The 24,058-nt window shown below is 45.9% G+C and overlaps 1 protein-coding gene across 1 annotated transcript in view; it reads left to right on the top strand.

Moving 5' to 3' along the window:
* The window catches only part of LOC308592219 (IgGFc-binding protein-like), a 38,213-nt gene extending 16,704 nt beyond the window's left edge, over window positions 1-21,509 (top strand). The window contains exons 7-19 of the mRNA XM_081203506.1: window positions 1,318-1,897; window positions 2,469-2,668; window positions 3,476-3,617; window positions 3,845-4,173; window positions 6,240-6,813; window positions 7,635-8,236; window positions 8,841-9,405; window positions 10,740-11,317; window positions 13,431-14,001; window positions 15,433-15,632; window positions 17,633-18,013; window positions 19,687-20,013; window positions 21,297-21,509. Coding sequence (XP_081059632.1) covers window positions 1,318-1,897; window positions 2,469-2,668; window positions 3,476-3,617; window positions 3,845-4,173; window positions 6,240-6,813; window positions 7,635-8,236; window positions 8,841-9,405; window positions 10,740-11,317; window positions 13,431-14,001; window positions 15,433-15,632; window positions 17,633-18,013; window positions 19,687-19,977 — 5,013 coding nt within the window. The 3' untranslated portion in view covers window positions 19,978-20,013; window positions 21,297-21,509. The remainder of the gene's footprint in view (window positions 1-1,317; window positions 1,898-2,468; window positions 2,669-3,475; window positions 3,618-3,844; window positions 4,174-6,239; window positions 6,814-7,634; window positions 8,237-8,840; window positions 9,406-10,739; window positions 11,318-13,430; window positions 14,002-15,432; window positions 15,633-17,632; window positions 18,014-19,686; window positions 20,014-21,296) is intronic.
* The last annotated feature ends 2,549 nt before the right edge of the window (window positions 21,510-24,058 follow it).

The raw sequence follows: 24,058 nt of genomic DNA, 5'->3' as shown, positions 1-24,058 counted from the left end.
TCCCTACCACGATGCGTTTCGTATATTGTTTTCACTAATAAGAAGCTTTAAAAGTATGCATTAAAGGACACGTACGTATTTTTGTACATATTTGGTTTGAGAACTGCATTGCAAAATTCAGAAAGGTGTTTTGTTTTGTTTATGGTTTCTGGAAGCACAAATTATGTAGATTTCCATAAAAATGAAAACCAAACCCAATTTATCTCCTGCCTCAGTATTCCCAATTGAGTATCATAGGAAAAAACAGTGTGAGCCCCTACCTTCCACCATGTGAATAGCATTCTGTTCGCATGATTCTTACCCTCCTTTCTTGAAGAGGAATGAATAATGAAATCTGGGCTTCTGTGTGATTGTACGCTTATGCAGAAGATCAGATTGGCACTGGGAGCTATCCATGTATGAGAGGGGAAAGTCTTGCGATTCTGTCTCTGGTAAATTTATGAATGGGCAGAGCACTTAAAGCAGAGATGGGGAACCTGTGTCCCTCCAGATGGGACCAACTCCTGTTATCCCTGACAATTGATTCTGCAGGCTAAGGCTGAGAGGAGTTGGAGTCCAATACCCAGGGCAAGCTCACCCATGAGGGAAGGCCTCAGGTGGCAGGATCCATAGGGGCAGCACATCTGGCCTTCAAAAATGCATTGCCTGCTGCTGCTGTCACAGAAGCAACAACAGCTGCTGCACACTCCTTGAAGACCAGATCTGATGCATCCTCAGAAACCCCCACCCCATGGTCCTCTACAGTGGCCTCTTGGTGAGTAGGAGGCACTGCTCGTCTTCTAAGAAGGAAATGGTGGGGCTGCCCTCTGGAGTCTCCTGGGCTTTGCACCTGACTGGCGTGATTCAGAGCAGAACCCTCCCACTTCCATTGTGTCCTTTGATAACCACTTCAACCATCAGGTAAGGTTCCTTTGATTCTCTCCTGCCCTAGTTCTCAATGTAGATCTTCAATCTCTCCTTGTTATCAGAGATATTTATTGCCCCCTGATTTGTCAGTAAGTTCATACACACAAAGTCTCTTCCTCTCATGTCTATAACACGCAGAAAGGGACTAATACAGGCACAGGCAAACTTGGCCCTCCAGATGTTTTGGGACTACAACTCCCATCATCCCTGACCATTGGTCCTGTTAGCTAGGGATGATGGGAGTTGTAGTCCCAAAACATCTGGAGGGCCGAGTTTCCCTATGCCTGGGCTAATATATCAGAGTAGTGGGATAAAATAGGGTCCCTGCATATGCTTCATGAACATTCTTCCAACATTTCTGCAAGAAGCCAGCCCTACTCAACCGGGGGATGTTCTGTTTCTTTCTCCCAGGTGAATGGCCTGTTCTACAATCTCCCCATAACCGTTTCTGCTGACCGGATCAGAGTCTATCAGCATGGCACCGAAGTCCTGATAGAAACTGACTTTGGTCTCATTGTGAACTACGACCTGGTTTATGACATAAAAGTCACAGTCCCAAGCACCTACCAGAACCAAGTGGAAGGCCTGTGTGGGAACTACAACGGGAAGAAGGAGGATGACTTCCTGCTCCCCAATGGCAAGACTGCCTCTGACGTAGCTGTGTTTGGCGCTGCTTGGAAAGTTCGGGTCCGTGGGGCAGCTGAATCTTGCTCAGATGGATGCTCTGGAAGCGACTGCCCAGTCTGCGAGGAAAAGAAAAGGGAGGTCTTCAAACAGCGCCACTACTGTGGGATCCTCACTGCATCTGATGGCCCCTTCAGTGCTTGCCACGGAAAGGTCGACCCCAGGCTATACTTCAGCAACTGCGTCTACGATCTGTGCCTGGGTGGTGGGGACAGCAAGGTGTTGTGCGACAGTGTCCAGAGCTATGTGTCTGCCTGCCAAGCGGCCAAGGTTTCTGTCAAGCCATGGAGGAGCCCTTCCTTCTGCCGTAAGTACTGGGGACTGAGCAGTGCTGTGCTTTTAACTGGAGAGGTGAAAGGAGAGCAGGCTCTGATCTGACTCCCTATGGCGTTGGACACAGTCCAAGGTGTGTGTGGTCAAATGCACCCAATGCATTTGCTACTTTGATAGTCATGACCTCCCCCAAGAAACCCTGGCAACTGTCCTTTGCTAAGAGTGCTGAGAAGGGCTAGGAATGAGTTCCTGCCAGAGCCAGCAGTGTAAGGCAGTGATGGGGAGAACCTTTCAGCTCAAGTGCCTTTCTTTTGTAGGAAACCTTATAGCATTTTGTGTTTTATATTGTGATTTTATCTTTTGGCACACCCTGCAGGTACAGGGCAGTGCACAAAATTAATTTATTAATTAATATAAGATTTTTTTTATAATTAATAATAATTCTAGCCAGGCAGAAACACTCACGCAGGCTGCACAGCAGGGTTGTGTTTTCTGTAGTTTACTAGTCACACTCTCTGACTTCATTCTCCAGCTTCCCAGTCACCTTAAGTATTGCTGGGTATCCTTTTGCCTAAGATGAGTGTTTTTCTTCTATTCCAATTTAGCTCTGCGCTGCCCCGCCAACAGTCACTATGAGATTTGCACCCAGCTCTGCGCCACCTCCTGTGCCAAGATCACAGACTCTACGAAATGTCCGGAGACCTGTGCTGAGGGCTGCCAGTGTAATGATGGCTTTTTCTTTAACGGTGTTGGCTGTGTCTCCGCAAAAGACTGTGGGTGCTTAAAGAATGGACGCTACTACAAGGTAGGTGGCTTTCCGAACCTTATCTACCTCCCTTCCTTTTCAAATCAAATCCTCCAGCAGGATAGTTTAGGAGAGCCAGGACATGTCATGTAGCCTACATAGCTCCAAAGAGGTGAATGGCCAGGAGGGCTTAGGAAGAAAGCAGCCGAATGTTAGGCCTGAGGAATTCTCTCCCTCCAATCCCGATGGTTTCAAGGAGGAAACAAGGAAGCTTTTACTTATGATTTATTCAGTCACTGCGGTAACAGACAAAGCATTCCAATCTTTCCTCCATGATTGAATTGCTCGCTCTGGCTCCTCCTCCTTCCCCCTTCCTCAACAGCATCGGTCCCTACGGAAGCCTCCTGTTGCCAAAGGTCTCTGCGTACATTGCTCTTGTACCCTTAACGACCGTCGCATTTTAGGGGGCGGAGGGTCCTCTATGCTGTCTATTGAAGTGTTCGCTGGCTGCTCTATCTCCCCCCTTACTTCTCCTTACTCCATACAGCTTGACTGCTCACCAGTCTGTGCTTTGTTATCTCCCTCATAGCTTGGCTGTAATTCAGTACTGTCTCTCTCTCCCCTGTCAGCTACAGGAGATGGGGGAGGCGATTTCCACCACTCCTCCGTCTCTTCATTCCAGTCCCTGACACCAGAGGACACCTGGTTGGCCCCTGGGGACACACAGGGCAGTTCTTCCCATTCTGTGGATGGTCTTTGTACAGCCCTAGTGGATACTATTAGCAATACACACCTACATTTGTAGATTTGATTCTACCCATATTCTATCACTACTACATTTTATTTTTTTTCCAAATTTCCCATCAGCCCAACGAAAAGGTTCTGCAAAATGTATGCCAGGAGAGCTGCCGTTGCATCCCAGGCCAGGGGGTTATCTGCGAAGCCCATAGCTGTGCAGCAAACGAGAACTGTGAAACCATAGATGGCTTCTTGAGATGTGTAAATAAGGGTAAGGAAAGATTCGTTCAAGAGAGTGATGGGCAACCTGTGGCCCTCCAGATGTTGTTGAACTACAATTTACATCAGCCCTGAACGTTGTTCATGGCACAGATATACTGGCAAGAAGATGTCCTGTTGTCTTTCGCCATGCCTAAAACTTAGCTCCGCCTCTCCACTGATAGTTGCCATCCCTAAATAGCATTTAGCACTTTCTCATATTTCCTCCTTCCTTTTCAGATCCATGTAAATCCCTGAAGTGCCGAGAAAAGGAAACATGCAGGATTGAGAACAGCCAAGCCAAATGTATCCCAGACTTCTCAGGAAGCTGCTGGGGCTGGGGGGACCCACACTATCACACCTTTGACACCTTGAAGTTTGATTTCATGGGCACCTGCTCTTACACTATTGCCAAGTACTGTGGGAACGATGCTACGCTGGTGCCTTTCACTATCGATGAGAAGAATGACAACAGGGGCAACCAGGCTGTGTCCTATGTGCGTCTGACCAACATCTACGTCTATGGGTACAAGATCTCCATCCACAAACAGGAAACTGGAAGAATCCGGGTATGTCAAATAGTTAGGGGGAATGACCCCACTGAGTGTAATGGAATTCATTCCGATATACAGCACTTTGAAAGCCCAATATTGGGCTAAAAGTTAAAGGGACATTAGGTCCAGTCGCGGATGACTCTGGGGTTGCGGCGCTCATCTCGCTATATTGGCTGAGGGAGGCGGCATACAGCTTCTGGGTCATGTGGCCAGCATGACTAAGCCGCTTCTGGTGAACCAGAGCAGCACACTGAAACGCCATTTACCTTCCCGCCGGAGCAGTAGCTATTTATCTACTTGCACTTTGGCGTGCTTTCGAATTGCTAGGTTGGCAGGAGCAGGGACCAAGCAACGGGAGCTCACTCCGTCACGGGGATTCAAACCACTGACCTTCTGATTGGCAAGCCCTAGGCTCTGTAGTTTAACCCACAGCACCACCCGCGTCCCTTAATATTGGGCTAATGTAGAACAAAAACAATAAGGAGGGGGAATAGAGGCCAATGATTGCAGGCCAGTGTCAATAATTCAGATATCTATACAATTCAGAAAAATGTGGTAATCGCCAACACACAACTTTGCATTACACTGAATAATGATGCTATAAATTCTGCAAAGTGAAAACTGAATGGTGCACAAATACACACAAAACTTGAATCCTTGTCTTGAGCTCATGGGTTCAAGCTGGATTATGAGCAGCTGTTAGTACTTTTGGAGTTGGCTTGGTTATGGACCCCCTTATGCGAATGCACTGCCAAACCAGAAGTGTTCACTTGACTTGTCTGGCTTGCCAAGTAATGTTCCCAAGGACCATTGAACAGTTTAAGCTACCAAAAATAGATAATTGGTCATGCGAAGCAGAACAATGGATAGTGGTAGTTAGCAAAGATCTCAGTTCCTTGTGAGTCACCTGCAATCAATAGGTTAGGTCAGGGATAGGCAACCTGTGTCCCTCCAAGTATTGCTGGACTACAACTCCCATCCTCCTTGACTATTGGCCATGCTGTCTGGGGCTGATGGGAGCTGTAGTCCAAGAACATCTGGGTGGCCTACAGGTTCCTCATGTTTGCAGATTTCCCAGCCTGTGTTTAAACAAGGCCTTGTTGTGCGTAATGTTGTTTGATCATGTAAATAAGTCATGGTCTCTTGGGATGAAATGAGCCATCGCTAACAGAGACGTCAGTGAACTAGAAGGTGGCTGTGACTCAGCTCAGCAAACATGAATCAGGATGATGTCAACCACCAGCAAGTACAAATGTAGTCCAATACAAAGGCACAACACCAAGCCAATTAAATAAGAAAAACATCCAGGCTGGATTTGGCAGAGTTCCCTGGTTTACATTATGAAGGATAATTCCTTCCATACAGGGAACTTTTCTCTTTCTCTGTTTAGCTGTTGTCTGTGTGTCTCTGCCTGTCTGTCTGTCTGTCTGTCTGTCTGTCTCTCTTTTAGGAATACAACCTACAAACAGCCAACTTTGATGTCAAATATCCCACTCCAACCTTTTACAGATATAGTCTAGAAGAGTGTCATCTTAGAAGATGACATCTCAGAAGAAGAAGAACCCCAAAGGGGTTGTCAAAACTCTTCTGAAAATAGGCTGTTCTGTTAAATACTAAATCCAGTATTGGTCAGTGTGATGGGGCAGCATCACTGACCTAACCTCCTGTCACTGGTGTCACTGTGGCTTCATGGGAGGGCTGAGACCACAGCAAGCTCAGTGCAATGAAAATGCACCAGCAGGCGCACTGGATTGGCACCATTGGTGTGTTTGCCTTTCTGCAGCCTCACTAACCCCTTGACCCTCCCCTTCCTGATAAGCCGCAGTGATGCTGGCAATGGGAGGTCAGGTAAGCGCTGCTACTGCATATAAAGCTACTGGTCCCAATGACAACTTTAACATCAAACAACACAATTCTAACCAAATCTACTCAGATATGAGTCATATTGAATTCAATGGGGCTTAGTCCCAGGTATGTGCAGTTGGAACTGCAACCTAAAGCTTTGTGGGATTGTATGGCACGGTGTCTAAAAAGCCTCCAATAATTCCTGTGTGTGTTCTGTCTTGCCATTCTGCCTTTAGTTAAATGACATCGTTACCAGCCTGCCACTGACCCTTGAAGATGGTAAGATCAAGCTGTACCAGAGTGGTTCCTATGCTATCCTGCAAACAGATTTCGGCCTCCAAGTATCATATGACTATAACTGGTATCTGCTCATCACAATCCCCAGTAGTTACTATGGGGCTATTTGCGGACTGTGTGGAAACTTCAATCAAAACCCTGCAGATGACATGGCCTACCCCAATGGCACAAAGGCTTCCTCCATCGAAAGCTGGGCCAGCAGCTGGAAAGTCAAAGACGGAGACCCCTTTTGTTGGGATCACTGCCAAGGGAATTGCCCAACATGTGATGGGAGCAAGAGGGAGCGGTATGGAAAGGAAGATTACTGTGGACTGATCAGCCAAACCTCAGGGGGGCCCTTCAGAGAATGCCATGCCAAAGTGAATCCAGATGACTTCTTTGATAGTTGTATTTATGATGTGTGTCTCAACGGAGGGACCAAGAAAATGCTTTGCCAGGCCTTGGAGGCCTATGCTAAAACCTGTAGGAAAGAGGGTGCCACCATATATGATTGGAGGACAACCTCTGGCTGTGGTGAGTGCTCTTCCTCTATACAGAAACACAATAACTTAGTCATCTCAGTAAGACCTATAGATTATTGCAGCCTGTGGATATGGACATGCTGTTTGAAGAAGCACAGCCGACCACCTGCCTCCTTTGCGCTTGCCCATCTTGGCTTCTTCAAACAAGCCATAAGGGATTGACCGGGTGGGTCCAAGGAGTGATTAATGCTACACTGGAGAAGGGCGAGGTACCAGAAGTTCTACAATGTCTATCAGCCAGTAGCAAATATCTCTTTTCTGGGCAAGGTGCTTGGGGAGGTGGCGGCGGTCTAGCTTCATGCATGTTGGAGGAAGCTGATTACTTGGATCCATTCTGGTTTGGCTTCAGGCCAGGTCATGGCACTGAATGCAGGGAGTGCAATCCTGCTCATTCTCCTTGATTTTGATATCTCAGTGGCTTTCCATACTGTTGACCCTGGGATCCTTCTGCAGCATCTCAGGGAGGTGGAGGTTTAGTGGCACTGTACTTCGGTGTTTCTGCTCCTATCTTTGGGGCCATTTCAAGAAAGTAGTCATGGGAGGCTTCTGTTCAGTGCCATGGGAGTTGCCTGTGGTGTCCCACAGGGTTCCATCTTGTTCCCCATTCTGTTTAACATGTATATATACAGAAGCTGACAGCTGAATCTTATTTTATGCTGGCACCCTCTACCACACCAAAGAGCAGCTTTGTTTCATCCATAAATTTCCAAAGTACCTGTACGTCTAACATTAATTACATCAGCTTTTGCCAACGTGAAGCTTTAGCGCATTCTCTCAGTTTTAAGACCCCCGCTGTTCTTCTCCTCCTTACAGCCTTGCCGTGCCCTCAGAATAGCCACTATGAGTTCTGTGGCAATGCCTGCCCTGCCAGCTGCGCCGACCGCAAGGCTCCCTCTGCCTGCAAACAGCCATGTGTGGAAACCTGCCAGTGCAACGATGGCTACGTCCTCAGCGTCGACAAGTGTGTGCCTGTTGGGAGCTGTGGCTGCACCTACAATGGGCTCTACTACAAACCTAGAGAAGAATTCTGGGCTGATGAGACCTGTGGTTCCCGCTGCACATGTGATCCCACCCTGGGCATCGTGGTGTGCAAACCAGCTGGCTGCAAAGCCAGTGAGCAGTGCATTGTGGTCAACGGTGTCCGGGGCTGTCACCCCAGTGTTTCTGCTACATGCATAGCAACTGGGGACCCTCACTATACCACCTTTGATGGGAAGAAATTTGACTTCATGGGTACCTGCATCTACCAGCTGGCTGGGCTCTCTTCTAAGGACCCGACTCTCAGGCCTTTCACTGTCAGTGTGGAGAACAACCACCGGAGCAGCAACACAGATGTTTCCTACACCAAGGTGGTGACTCTGAAAGTCTACAATGCAACCATCATGTTGAGCCAGGAGTATCCACAAAGAATCCAGGTACCGACATGGGCAATAGTTGGATCATTGTGTTGGTTCCTTGGATCATTACAGGATCCTTTTAAATGGTGCCTGTGGCTCCAAGGGTGGGGGGTGGGGGCTAGCCAATGTTGTAAACTTTTCATTTATTTCACAGAAGTTACACACCACTTGATTGTAATGAAACCTCTGGGTGGTTTACATGAAATAATGGAACAGTTAGCTACAACTGATTAACACTTTTAAAAATGCTTAAAATTAATAGTAGACTTAAGTGAATTTACAGCAAGTCACCATCTATGCGTCTTACTAAGCTTGCCTAAGCCAAATTGTTTTAAACCAGCACCAAAAAAAAATACAGAAAAGTTACCTACCTGATGTCAAGGGGCGGGAGGTTTCAAAGTGCAGGTGCTGCCACAGCAAAATACAATTTACACTCATTGAAGTAGCTCTTGCATTTTGACAGCGGTGATAGTTTTACTCAAAATATACCCATTGAAATTAATGGATATAATTCAGTCATGCTCATTAATTTAACTGTGTCTACTTATTTGGATGACTGGTGTTCACCAATGTTGGATACTTACTATAGCACTGGTGATGGTTCCTTTGCATCACATTCCAGGTTAATGGCATTTTTGTGAACCTGCCTTTCTACCAAGGAGACAAGATAAAGGCTTATATCAGTGGTGTTCATGGCTTCATCAAGACTGATTTTGGCCTGATTGTCACCTTCGACTGGAACAGCTACGCCAGAGTCACTGTACCCAGTGCATATGCCAATGCCGTTGGTGGCCTCTGTGGCAACAACAACTTGAACCCCAATGATGACTTCATCATGAAGGATGGGAGACAAACGTCTAGCATATCCCAATTTGCAGAGAGCTGGAAGGTGGCAGAGGTCCCTGGTTGTACACCAGGTTGCGCAGAGAATTGCCCACCATGTGAAGAGGCACAGAAACTCCCCTATAAGGGTGACCGATTCTGTGGGGTCCTCATCAAAAAGGACGGACCATTCAGGCAATGCCATCAGCTCATCGACCCAACACCCTACTTCACTGATTGCATCTTTGACGTCTGCCAGTATCGTGGCCGGCACAGCATTCTGTGTGATGCCATTGGTGTTTATGTGGCAGCGTGTCAGGACCTGGGAGCTGTGATTGAACCATGGAGATCTAACAATTTCTGCAGTAAGTATCACCTCCTGGTGCTGCTTCAGCATAGGAATATGAGGAGCAACCTAATGCCAAGTCAGAGCATCTCTAGCATCTCAGACAGGGGCCCTTTTCTAGTTGTATCTGGATATACTAGGGATTAAACCAAGTGCCTTTCACCCCTACCATGTTTTGCTGTAGGGAGTTGTGTGCCAAATGTAAAGGTGCATGAGCTGAAAACAAATTGCACAAAACCTTGACAAGTGTAAAATTTGAGGTTTGGAAGTAAAATTTCTCCTCTCTCCAAGTGTTTTTATTTCAGTACTAGCTTGAGTCATGCTCAGAGCAGACTAACTATAAATATCAGAAATTCTACCTCAGGTCCATTCATTTCAGTGGGGAAACTCTGAGTACAACTTAGTTGGATGCAACCCATAGTGTATAGATTTCAAAGACTACTTGGAATATTTTTAATTTGTTTGATCCTCTGGACTTGTCAGCCAACATTTATGTCCTGGCATGTACAGACCACTTAAGAATTCAGATCCACCTGAAAGATCCACTCTGTTAAAAAGGTCATATAAGAAATTTGGCATTAGATTTCAAGTGTTTTGAATTTACTGATCTCCACATCAATTTCATTTCAACCCTGATCATTCATGCCCCTGGTTCACATCTGTCCAATTTTTAGTCTTGATCCCAGCGAACAGCTGGGCAGCACTATCGATCTTAGTCTGATCCATCTAGACACTATGAATGGTGTTACATCTTTAATATCTGTGCTTGACATTGTTCAGCAATTTTAGGTGTTGCGGAACAAAGCCAGGTAGTAATAGTAGTAATGATAGTAGTATTTGCACAGACAGACATCCATGTTGTTCAACTACGCCAGTAACATGGGAAATACAGTAAGCCCACAACTTATGCAGGGATTACATTCTGGGGATCGCACCAAAAGTCAAATTGTGTATAATCAAAACACATTTGGATGGGAGGGGTATAATAAATAAATAAATAAATAAATAAATAAATAAATAAATATTATTAATGGCGTGTGGGATTGCCAAAGTCATTCTTCCTGGAACCCCAGCCCCCTCCCCCCATTTCATTTATTTATTCTTATTTGCCAAGAGCATAAAGCTGAATGTGCACAAGTTAAATGCACGAAGTCGTAAGCTTGCCATATGAGAAAGCTGTTTTTTAGTCAGACTAGGATTTGCTCTAACCAGCAGATGTCACTGTAGACAGAATCTGCAACAGAGCACAACAGACCTATTCAACTGCAGGTGTCCAAAGAACCAGGTGTCTGCCAAAATAGCTTACATGCTAGCTTGAAATTCCCCACATTCTGTTTTTGTCCTTTCTTCCAGGCCTTGCCTGCTCACCCAACTCTCGCTACGAGCTCTGCGGAAACGGCTGCCCTGCCACTTGCCGTGGTCTCTCAGCTCCTGAGGGATGTGTGACGTCCTGCAAGGAAGGATGCTATTGCAAGCCTGGCTTTGTCTTGAGTGGGGACCAGTGTGTCCCTGTTGGCAGTTGTGGCTGTGAGCACCAGGGCAACTACTACAAGAAGGGAGAGGTTTTCTACCCTGGTTCCTCTTGCCAGGAACGATGCCAATGTGCAGACAATGGAGTTGTCAAATGCCAGAAAATCTCCTGTGGGCCCCACGAGAAATGTAGGGTGAAGGACGGTATCCAAGGCTGCCATGCGGTAGGGTGCGGGAAATGCAGTTTAGCTTTGGGCTCCCACTACATAACTTTTGATGGACGGGCCTACAACTTCCAAGGAACCTGCACTTATACTTTGGCTAAATTGCAAGGAAAGAATTCTCAGCTGGCAAACTTCTCAGTGTTGGTGGAGAATGACAGGTCACTGACCAAGACACTTATAGTCTCTTTTCATGGATACACCGCTGTCATTGAGAGGGCGATGAAATGGAAGCTCAAGGTAAGTCCTGTTCCAGGTTTTGTCTCTTCATGGTAGAAATGGTGACACAGTTCACCTACAGTTTCAGGAGCCCTGGGGAGAACTTCCTCTCCCATTGTCCCCCGTTCCCTATCAGTAAAAAGGTAAAGGGACCCCTGACCATTAGGTCCAGTCGTGACTGACTTTAGAGTTGCAGCGCTCATCTCGCTTTATTGGCCGAGGGAGCCAGCGTATAGCTTCCAGGTCATGTGGCCAGCATGATTAAGCCGCTTCTAGCGAACCAGAGCAGCGCACAGAAACGCCGTTTACCTTCCCGCCGGAGTGGTACCTATTTATCTACTTTCACTTTGACGTGCTTTTGAACTGCTAGGTTGGCAGGAGCAGGGACCGAGCAACGGGAGCTCACCCCGTCACGGGGATTCGAACCGCCGACCTTCTGATCGGCAAGTCCTAGGCTCTGTGGTTTAACCCACAGCGCCATCCGTGCCCTGTTCCCTATCAGTAGATATTGACTAATCTGCTAATTTTGTTTTCTCTCCATTTCTCATTTCCCCCAAGTTCAGTTCTCCGGATTTCTGCAGCAATATGTGATTTTTTAATTAAAAAAATCTTAATAGAAATCCATCAACATTTTAGTGATACGCAGTCTCGATTGCTCAAAGATTTTTAAAATATTAAGCGGTTTATAACTTCTTTAAATAATAAAATAAATAACATGTACATTTTGGCAAGCAACGTTCCCCAACAGAATGTATTTTCATATGTTAGTCTGGCCAGTAAATTACATTTATGAACATTTCCCCCAAATATATGCGTTTTTGTACACATGCATTGTTTGGAGAACTGCATTGTAAAATCTGGAGAATTGATCATTTCTTAGAGGAGCTGCATTTCACTTCATGTATTGTTTTTGGGAGGTGCAAATTCAGGAGTTCGCCATTCAAATGCAAAGAAGACCAAATTTCTGCCCCATCACACTGTAAGCAAGTGTGATGGGGAGGGGAGAAGGGGAGGAGAGGAAAACTGTAGCTGTTGCTCCTGCTAAGTGGAGACACTGAGGGTATGGCTGCATGGATTTTGCACATGTGATCATGCAATTGTACAATAGCTGTGGGATTTGATCCTGAGTGAGAACAGGCAAGCTCCATCCCTTAGTTCTTTCAAATAGACCTTAAGGATTTCCCTTTTAACTGTAGTCTTTAGTAGCTAACAAATTATGACTTGGGTTGTAGTAATGGTATTGTATGGCCTGGCTCTGAAATATTAGAGTATTGCTGGATTATTATTATTGTATGTTTCATGCTCGCTTTTAATGGTTTTGTTGAAGGAAACATTTAAAAGGGGTTTTGATATTGTGCTTTGATATATTTGATATAGTCATACTTTATGCATCGAAATTGTGTTGATATAGGGTTCCTTCAGATGACCTCCTTATTAATAATAATAATAATAAAAAATTTTATTTATATCCCGCCCTCCCCAGCCGAAGCCGGGCTTAGGGCAGCTAACAACAATCAAATAATCAAACAATCAAATAATCAAACATTCTAAAAACATTTCATTATAAAAAAATAATTAAAATCAAATTAATGGCAACCGTTAAGCAAAATTCTGTGCAGGTTGCCAGAGGAGGGAGTCAGGCTGTGCCCTCACCAAAGTCGCATCATCCATCCTGATTTTCTCATACAATCTTGTGCGGTGGCTAGACTATGTCTGATCTTCACTGAGCATTTGTTCTGATTTGTTTTCAGGCAGGTCATATGTCCCCGAGTATTCATCCTAATTTGCTTGAGGGGCATTTACACATCTTCCTGTTAAACATTTGCTCATTCCACACATTTCAGTGGATTTCCCCTTCACTTTCCTACCTGAAAAAAGTCCATTTTTAAAAAAAGTGGATTTCTTGCCCTGGGGAGAAAGGTACTTTAATCTGCTTCAATTAAGCAAACTTAAATTTCTGGCATGTGTTTGAATCCCTCTTGCAAAATAGTAGCAGCCTGCAGACACCCTTAGTTCAAAAACTGTGTTAGGAGGTATCCCCCCCAAAAATGTGGTTGATAAATCCATTTAATAATAAATAATAGTAATTTAAAACTGTCACCTTACATGGTCACCTTCTCTGTGGTTAATGCAGGTGGATGGACAGCTCTACACGCTGCCCATGAAGACAAAGGATGGGAAACTCTGGGCCAACCAGGAAGGCAATAATATCATTGTCCAGTCTGACTTTGGTCTCAAAGTCCTTTTTGATACCTTTTCGTACATCTTGGTGTCTGTCCCCAGTAACTACCAGGGACATGTCACTGGCCTATGCGGTAATTTCAACAGTAACAGGACCGATGACTTTACTCTACCTACGGGGAAAAGCACCCAGAATGTGATCGAGTTTGGGGCCTCTTGGAAGGTTCCCATTGATGGTGTCAGATGCTCCGATGGCTGTGGAGATAAATGCCCCGTCTGTGATGCAGCCAAGACAGCGCCGTACCGACCTGAGAGTTCCTGCGGAATGATCCAAGCCAAATCCGGCCCCTTCAGGAACTGTCACTCCTTGGTGGACCCTGCCGAATTCTTCAACCACTGTCTGTATGACATGTGTGCAGCCAATGGTGCAGGAGAAACTCTCTGTAGGAGCATCCAGGCCTACGTCACTGTATGTCAGGCTGCAGGAGTTACAATTGGAGCCTGGAGAACAAACAGCTTCTGCCGTAAGTTTGCTCAGTAACCTGAAGTACCACCTTCTTTTTTATCCCACCCACTCACACTGATGCTTAAAATATTCATTCTGCTATATTAGACAAGATGTTGCCCTGCATATGCTGCTGGACTACAGCTCCCAACAACTCTGGCGATTGACCATGTTGACTTGGACTGATGGGAACTGGAGTCCAAAAACAACCGTAGGGCAGTTACAGTTGGCTACTCCACTGTAACAGAATAGACAGTCACTTTGATATATGCCATTGGGAGGAGCACAATGGGAGAACATGGTCAACATTTAAATCAGCATTTCATATTCTCCAACATTTCTCCAATGAAAATAGGGATGTCCTGCTCCATAATAATAATAACAACAATTTTATTATTTATACCCCACCCATCTCACTGGGTTGCCCCAGCCACTCAAGGTGGCTTCCAACATATATAAAAACACAATAAAACATTAAACTTTTAAAAAACTTCCTTATACAGGGCTGCCTTCAGATGTCTTCTAAAGGTTGTATAGTTACTTATCTCCTTGGCTTGGTGGTCACATAACTCCATTCCCTCCAATGAATAGGGATGAAAATAGGGATGTCCTAAAGAAAAGCAAGGCATTCTGGGATCATATCAGAAACCGGGATGGCTTCTGTAAATCCGGGACTGTCCCTGGAAAATAGGGACACTTGAAGGGCCTGGCATTTAGATCAGGGTGAGAAATGAGACCCTCCACACTGCTCCATTTGGCCTATTAAGCCATTTTGGTTAAACTACACCCGCTTGCCCTGCATAGACCTGATATCAGCTATGATGTCAGGTGTGGCACTGGTAAGAATGAGGTTTGGCCAGAAGGGGCTTTGCAGGCACTGCTAACTGAGTCATGGTTTTCCAGGAGCTTTGGAAGAGCTTTGCAAGATTTGCACATTGTGCCTGGCATTTGAGAAGCACTGAGCACAGGACTTACAAATTGCTTTGTGCAAGTGCTTTCCAAATGCTCCACCACCAGCTGGAAGCACTGTGTGATTCCCAGTCCTGTGTCAATTTGCAGATTGTTGGGTGTTTGGGACACACTAGGCAAAGCGCTTTGCAAGCTCTTTCAACTTTGACACGTGTGAAGCACCTGACATCATTATGACATCAGATGATGGGCAGGTAGGTGGTCCCACTCACCTGTCAAAGTTGTCCTGTGGGGTTGGAGAAAATAAAGATCTGGCCTGCTTCTCCAGCCCTCATTTTGATGATGCAGTCCCTATGTCCTTTTATTGCTGCCCTTAAAAATAAGCCCTGATACGGGACAGTAAAGCAGCCAGAGATGGAACGGTGAGTGGAGGGGTGTCCTATATGGATGAAATGCTTCAGATTTTAAGAATGGTTAGCTATACCTGCCTGGACTGTTCCTGCCTCCTATAACCCCTGGTCCTCTCTCTCCTTCTTTTCAGCTCTCACTTGCCCACCCAACAGCCACTACGAGTTGTGTACAAGGATCTGTGGTTCCACCTGCACCAGCTTGTCCATTCCGGGCCAATGCTCAAAGAAATGCTTCGAAGGTTGTCAGTGTGACAGTGGCTACCTGTTTGACGGTGACAGGTGCGTGGCAATGGAGAACTGTGGCTGCGTGCATGACGGGCGCTACATCAAGGTAAGTCCAGCACTTGTGGAAACTGTTGTGTCTGTGCGTATGTGTGTGCCACTTTAGGAGCTCACCCATACTTCCCTTTGCCCTGCCGCTTTCCACCAGGAAAACCCATGGAACAAATGGCAATTAGGTTTTCTGCAGATTGCGGATTGCTCCAATTTAGCATTATAGAAAGGGTTTTCCAAGGGGAAGAGGTGAGGCAAAGGCAAAACAACGTGGAAAGCACAGGTCAAGTGGAAAACATCTAGGCAAGGGACAAGCAGAAGTCTACATGAGCCCTTAGTGAGTCTGCAAGGGCTAGTATCTCTTCCCTCCTTCGGATTGCCACTCATGCATTGCTTTGTGCTGAACTCAAATTTTCACAACAGTAACATAAGTGAATGTATATGCATGCTTGTAAGTGAGAGGCTTGAAGGAGCACACCATTTCAAAGGTGTGGTTGTCACCTTCTCACACCCACCTCAGCCTCATAAAGGACAGCTGGTGATGCTGACAGCAGCAGCAAAACACAGACAGACGAAAAGGAGGAAGAGTTGCTGATAAAGGCCAAGATTGTGGAGCAAAGGAGATACAATAAGAATAGAGGGAAGCAGCCTCTGGCCCAGCAAAACTGATGGGGCAGAGTACTAAAGGAGAGAGGGAGGACAGCGAGAGAAAGCTGGCTGTTGCAGAGGCCAAGGAGGGAGGCTGAGGGAAGCAGATGTGAGAGGAACAGCTGGGAAGGAGAAAGAGATGGGTGGCGAGGGAGATTTGAGGTTATAACAAAGGTAACCAAGAAGGCCTGCACATCACAGCAGAGAACCTTTGATAAGAAAAGCACTTTCCTCCTTGGGGAGTTGAGGAGCCAAGAGGTGGAACCTGTAATAAGCAACTGGTTGTGTGAAAATCCTTGGAGATGATGGACGCAAGAAAACTTAACATCTGAAATAATTAGTATCATTTAAGTAGGAATACAATACATTGCGCCAGGGCGGGAGAGGCTGCGACCAAGTGATCTGCACCAGTGGCATGTGGTGAATTTTTTCTTAGGGGAACAGTTAGGGCCAGAGGTGCCAGCTTGTGAGGGTGACATGGGGGGAGACGTAGTGCAGGTGAGCATTGTGCCTCCGTCCCTAAGCTGGGCAGAAACTTCCCAGGACTCAGGAAGGAGGTGGCAGGGGAGCATTTAAGAGATTAGCCTAGTCCCCCCTAGTCCACTGATGGCACACCACTGATCTGCACTGAACTGCTGATGGGCAATAATTCCTGTTTTCCCTTTTTATGATTCTTTATATTGGACAGTAAACAGGCCTTCAAATAGAGTATGCCTTCAAACATAGGACTGCAAAGGAGGACAGATGGGCACTCTATTCCTTGTCCAGGCTGTGCTCCAACAGAGCTATATAGCCACAGCTTTATTTGACCCCTGAAGAACAGGGTTTCACCTCCAAACATGTTGAGCACAAAGGAGTTAGTGAGAGGATGGATGGACTGAGTCCAGACCTGCCCACTGTATTTGGGGAGGGGGAGTTATTTGCTTCCATTTTGGAGTTTGACAAGGGGCCAGAAAAATCTGAAAGGCTTCTGGGACTTTGTGTGATCCTGATAATGTTATATGCAGCATGCTATGGCATATAAGTCTGGACCCTTCGAAGAATCCAGATTAGATTCTTCCCTATTCTCTGCCCCATTGAATGTCTCTGTTGTTAACAGGCATAGATATATCTGTCTATTTCTGGTCTATGTCAGTTTCACATCCATTGATTAGCATGGCGTAGAGTTCATGTGAAAATAGTATGAGTAAACATATTAAAGTACAAAATGTGACCTATTTTAATATCCATTTTACTGTCGATTTATCATTTATGCAGCACTGGTGTGCTAGATTGTAGCTTTATAGAGGTAATTCTAAGTACTCAGGCTTGTATATGTTGAATTAAAAATAATAATATTTTAAAACACTTGCATTTAAATTTTAATTCTTTTTTCTCCCCTCCCTTTCTCTTGGGCTGTAAATCTTACAGGCTGGAGAGAATATTGTCTCAGAAGACTGCTTGAAAAAATGCACCTGCCACCCATCAGGCCAACTGGTTTGTGCAGAAAACAGTTGCCAGCAAGGAGAAATCTGTGCCCTCCATAACGGTGTGCGTGGTTGCATAAGGCAGAATGGAGAGTGTGCCGTCATCCCTGGAGCACACTTGACTTCCTTTGACGGTGTCTCTGGGAAAATTCTATATCTAGGGGCTTACGAGGTTGCAACCCTTTGCAATGGCAGTGACCCGTCTTGGTTCAAGATCGTGGCAGTTGTCGACAAACACAACGGCTGGGATTTGCCAGCGGTGACAACGATACATGTATTTTTCAAATGCCTGTTTCTCACTGTAAAGCCGAACAAGGAGGCATGGGTAAGTTCCCGGTGCAGGATCCTGGTTTGCGTCCAATGTTAGTCACGCACAATGGACAGGACTAACTTAGGTCCATTCATTTCAGTGGATCTAACCTGAGTAGACGTCAGCCAAATACTTTCTGCTTTAATGTGTGCTGCCCAAGTGCAATGCCTTGCAAGGCTTTCACCAACAGAGCAACAGGCTTCTTTAAGCAACTAGCCATCCTGGCCAAGGTGAGAGTTGCTGGGAATTGTAGTTGAGCAGCATCCAAAGATCACCACATTGACCCAAAGCACGGGAGGGTAAACTGAGGCCACCCAGTCCTCTCTATCTGGCCCATGGGACTCTTCCTGGGTCATTCCCCCTTCCTTGGCCACACCTCTTATCATAGCCCTTCAGCAGGAATAATGCATATTGGTTGCCTAGATGGATAATAGAGAAGGGACATCATATTCAATCATCATCATAATCCTTTTATTATTTATACAGTGGTACCTCGCAAGACGAATGCCTCGCAAGACGAAAAACGCGCAAGACGAAAGAGTTTTCCGTTTTTTGAGTCGTTCCGCAAGACGAATTTCCCTATGGGCTTGCTTTGCAAGACAAAACGTCTTGCGAGTTCTTGCGAGTTTGTTTCCTTTTTCTTAAAGCCGCCAAGCCGTTAATAGCCGCTAAGCCGCTAATAGCCGTGCTTCGCAAGACGAAGAAAACCGCAAGAGGAAGAGACTCGCGGAACGGATTAATTTCGTCTTGCGAGGCACCACTGTACCCTGTCTGACTGACTGAGTTGCCCAAGCTACTCTGGACTGCTTCCAACATATAAAAAACCATAATTAACATAATTATAGCCTACGCTGTGGGTTAAACCACAGAGCCTAGGACTTGTCAATCAGAAGGTTGGTGGTTCGAATCCCCGTGATGGGGTGAGCTCCTGTTGCTCGGTCCCTGCTCCTGCCAACCTAGCAGTTCGAAAGCACGTCAAAGTGCAAGTAGATAAATAGGTACCGCTCTGGCGGGAAGGTAAACGGTGTTTCCGTGCTGGCCACATGACCCGGAAGCTGTATGCCCGCTCCCTCGGCCAGTAAAGCGAGATGAGCACCGCAACCCCAGAGTCAGTCACGACTGGACCTAATGGTCAGGGGTCCCTTTACCTTTTATACAAAGATAAGTGTGCAGCCATTCATTGCCTCGGCTCTTTTGCCTCTGGTCCCACCCACCACAGGGACGCGGGTGGTGCTGTGGTAAAACCTCAGCGCCTAGGACTTGCCGATCGCATGGTCAGCGGTTCGAATCCCCGCGGCGGGGTGAGCTCCCGTCGTTCAGTCCCAGCGCCTGCCAACCTAGCAGTTCGAAAGCACCTCCGGGTGCAAGCAGATAAATAGGGACCGCTTACCAGCGGGAAGGTAAACGGCGTTCCGTGTGCTGCACTGGCTCACCAGATGCAGCTTGTCACGCTGGCTACGTGACCCGGAAGTGTCTGCAGACAGCGCTGGCTCCTGGCCTATAGAGTGAGATGAGCGCACAACCCTAGAGTCTGGCAAGACTGGCCCATACGGGCAGGGGTACCTTTTACCACCCACCACTGGCATGTGCCCCCCCATAAGGGATTCTGGCCCTCAGACTGAAAAGGTTTCCCTCCCCTGCTCCACCCATTAACCGAAAACCTTTCTCCCTCCTTTTCTGCACTTCAGGCTAATGGGCGCAAAATTACGCTCCCAGCAAAGGTCTCTGAAGATGCCCACGTGAGCCTCTCTCAAGACGGGATAACTATTCATTTGGCCTCTGAAGTAAAAATTCTGCTCGGACCTCGTGGGGAAATGAAGATGCAAGTCTGTAAAAGCCTGGCAGCAAAGCTCTGTGCCTCCTGTGGGAACTTCAATGGAAATCGCGCTGATGACCTGAAGCTGCCCAGTGGGAAGGTAGCAAGGAGCTTGTCTGAGGTCATTGCTGTCTGGAAGGAGGAGGAATTCTGTGCTAAGTGAGTGGCTCTGAGAAAGGTCTTTGACCAAAGAGGACATGTAAGTGTTGCAATTATTCTAACAAGTATATATACCTATTAAGAAGTCATTTTGCTTTTTTAATAAATGGATTTCAAATATCATTGTATATATTCATACATACTCTATGCCTAAAAGCAATCCATTTGCATGTTGCAAGTGTGGTCATATCTTCTATCCTTCATGAGCCAGTGTGGTGTAGTGGTTAAGAGCGGTAGATTCGTAATCTGGTGAACCGGGTTTGATTCCCCGCTCCTCCACATGCAGCTGCTGGGTGACCTTAGCCTAGTCACACTTCTCTGAAGTCTCGCGGCCTCACTCACCTCACAGGGTGTTTGTTGTGGGGAAGGAAGGGAAAGGAGATTGTGAGCCGCTTTGAGACTTCTTAGGGTAGTGATAAAGCAGGATATCAAATCCAAACTCTTCTTCATTCAAAGAGGAGCATGGTACACTGGTACCTTGGTTCTCGAACTTAATCTGTTCCGGGAGTCTGTTCGACTTCTGAAACTGTTCATAAACCAAGGCGCGGCTTCCGGTTGGCTGCAAGAGCTTCCTGCACTTAAGCAGAAGCTGTGTCGGATGTTTGGCTTCTGAAAAATGTTCGCAAACCAGAACACTCACTTCTGGGTTTGCAGCATTTGGGAGCCCATTTGTTCGACAACTAAGCCGTTCGGCAACTAAGGGACCGCTGTATTATCTTTCCAATGCATCAGTATCAGTCTTTTAGCAGAAGTAAGGCCATAGAAAGTTGCTCATTAACTAAAAAGACACTCAGAGCAGTTTTCAAAAATTGGTTATTAAATCCCTGCCTGCAGACTTGCAGTCTAAAAGGTCATGGCACAAAAGGGGTGAAACCAGGAATAAGAGGAAGGATGGAAAACTCAAACGCAGACTCAACTCTTCGAGTTACAGGTCTTGGAGTTTTCTAAGTTCTTGTCTTTTAAAAAGAGCAGCTCTCCCTGGAAGCATCCTTCCATCCCAGATCAAATCCAGGAGCAGAGAAGGTAACAGTGTCCAGGCCAGGAGGACAAGGCTGCTCCTGCCATGTAGTCCTTTCCCCAGAGAGCAGGCTGGATGGCAGGCAGGCAGTTATTCCCTACAGACAGAAAAAAATAGCATCTGGTAGCAATAAGCAGGTTGTAAAACCAGGGGTAATTGATTAATTACACTCAGAGAGCAAAGTCATTGCAAATTGAGCCGTTACGTGTTAAATAAAATTCTACAGTGCTGTGGGAAGAATTGGGAAGATTCTCACTGAAGCATAAATACACTCACATTGCCTTCTTCACAATTTCCTCTTCTAGTGAGGCTTAAAAGATGCCTGAAGCAAAATGAACCCCTCCCTATACTGCTTCTGGGAGAAACTTCGCATTTAAGCTCTCGGGCAAAATTCCTTGGTATGGCGTATTCCCTGGCTTCACAGTTCAAGGTTGCTCAACCTGTTATCAAGTTTACTTTGACTGCCTAATAAAATGATGGCACTTTTGCTTAAGAATCAATAAAGCTTTTTTTTGTTGTTGCAAACTTCACTTTGTCGGCATGATTTTAACTCTGGGAATATGCAGAGATGTGAGAGGTCTGGTAGGAAACTCATGGCGATGTTCAAGCAAGAAGGCAAGGAAGCAATATGATCTAGAGCAGTGTTCTTCAACCTTAAGTCCACAGAGCTTGTTGGACTACTCTTCCCCATAAGGTCCAAGGGCAGACTACAATCCACAGTTGTAAAAAGAGACAAAACCGCTACAATTATTTGCGAAACAAAACCGTTCCAAATGAAATAGAACGGTATAAATGCAGCAGAAAAGGTGTGTCCCACAAAATATTGCTTTATATAAAAGCGATATAAAATAAATAGCCATATAAAATACATGCATAAAGCAGTATAAAATATAAATAAAGCAATATAAAAATATGCTAGGTGCCCTAAAATAAGCAGCACATATACAAATGCAGTGGTACCTCGGGTTAAGTACTTAATCCGTTCCAGAGGTCCATTCTTAACCTGAAAATGTTCTTAACCTGAAGCACCACTTTAGCTAATGGGGCCTCCCGCTGCCACCACACCACCGGAGCACAATTTCTGTTCTTATCCTGAAGCAAAGTTATTAACCTGAAGTACTACTTCCAGGTTAGCGGAGTCTGTAACCTGAAGCGTATGTAACCTGAAGCGTATGTAACCCGAGGTACCATTGTACATACAACAGTACATATCACAGTTTCAAAATAAAAAAAAGGTAAAGGGCCACTGACAGTTAAGTCCAGTCACAAACAACTCTGGGGGTGTGGCACTCATCTCACTTTACTGGCCGAAGGAGCTGACGTTTGTCTGCAGACACTTTTTCCGGGTCATGTGGCCAGCATGACTAAGCTGCTTCTGGAGAAACCAGAGCAGCACACTGAAATGCCATTTACCTTCCTGCTAGAGCGGTACCTATTTATCTACTTGCACTTCTGGGCGTGCTTTCAAACTGCTAGGTTGGCAGGAGCTGGGACTGAGCAATGGGAGCTCACCCCATCACAGGGATTTGAACCGCCAAGCCCAAGGCTCAGTGGTTTACACCACAGCGCCACCCGCATCTCATAACAGTGGTGCATTAATACTCATATCCATCTCTCTAAGTTTCCCAAATACCGTCCCACTTCATTCATTTCTTCCCTTTCGCTCACATTTTCCTTTCGTTTCCACAATTATTATAAATTATTTTGTTATGTTCAGCGGAGACCACTATTCGTCAGCTGTTCCCTCAGGGCACCATCTGTTTCCACTCCCCTTCTTGCAAATAATGATGAACAAATGTTGGCTCTGGGGTATGTAATGGTCCATACAGGCTTGAGACTCCTACTCTGGGATCAGTCCAGCGGAATCCTGAACCTCCTCTTACGCAAACCCATGAAATTTGGCTTCCACACTTTTTTGTTTAACTTGGCAAGAACCTCGCCGAAATCTGTTGGTTTGGAATGGGCGGCTGAGACTCAGCTCAGTCTAGGGACTGAGTTGGCCATGGTCACTTTGGTAGATGACATTTACAGATGTGTGTGCTCCACTATGGCCACATGCACCATGCCATTCATTCGAAGTACACTTAACACACATTTCATAGAATCATAGAGTTGGAAGGGAACCTGGGGATCATCTAGTCCAACCCCCTGCAATACAGGAACATGCAGCTGTCCCTTACGGGGACTGAACCTGCAACCTTGGCGTTATCAGCACCATGCTCTAAGCAACTGAGCTATTTGAAGTGCATGACTTCCCCCAGTGAATCCTGGGAACTACAGTTTACAAGTAGAACTAGTCTGATATCCTGCAGACCTGAACTGAACATTCTGTGAGAAAAGAATGCTTTAGCTTAAAGTGGTTTGCCAGACTCATGTGCAGAAGCAAAACTTCCCATCACAGACCCACAGCCTTTTGAAGGGGTGCTTGCAGGAACCAGGGTGCCTGCGAAGATTTTGATTGGTGGCCCTGGGCAGAGGCCTCAAACTGTGTGTTTTCTTTCTTTTCTTTTCTTTTTTTAAAGTCTCTAGCCCTCCTATAGGGAAAAGTGTGATGCAAACATGCATTGCAGGCGGTTGGACTAGATGACCCTCAGGGTACAATTCTACGATTCTGTAATTCTATGAGAGGATGGCTACTCTTCTAAGTGATTTCTGTCAAAGGAGCTCGGGTGGCTGTTCCACCTCACCAGTGCCGGATTTACGTATAAGCTAAACAAGCTGTAGTTTAGGGCCCTACTCTCTTGGGAGCCCCAAAAAAATTTAAAGGAAAAAACCTGGATGTACATTTCCAAAATATAAGATACAAAACAAATAAAATAAAACCTACATACAGCAACAGTCTTTTGTGTTGTGTAGGCTCCTATGATGTAAGTAATGGGCCCCGCCTGCTAGCCTGCTCCCTAAAATATCACTGGTTTGCTCATTTCTATATATAGGGTGCCTACATTCTGCATGGACTGGTTGCATGGCAAAATGTGCAAATGGCTTTAGATACCTAAAGGGAGGTATCTAAAGATACCTAAAGGTTATGTATGCAACAACAGCGGCAAGAAATCTCTTATCCCCA

Source organism: Podarcis bocagei (genome assembly GCF_964188305.1).
Source record: "Podarcis bocagei genome assembly, chromosome: 7".
Classification (NCBI taxonomy): Eukaryota; Metazoa; Chordata; class Lepidosauria; order Squamata; family Lacertidae; genus Podarcis; species Podarcis bocagei.
Note: the sequence above shows the minus strand (reverse complement) of the source record. Positions and strands in the feature narration are given on the sequence as shown.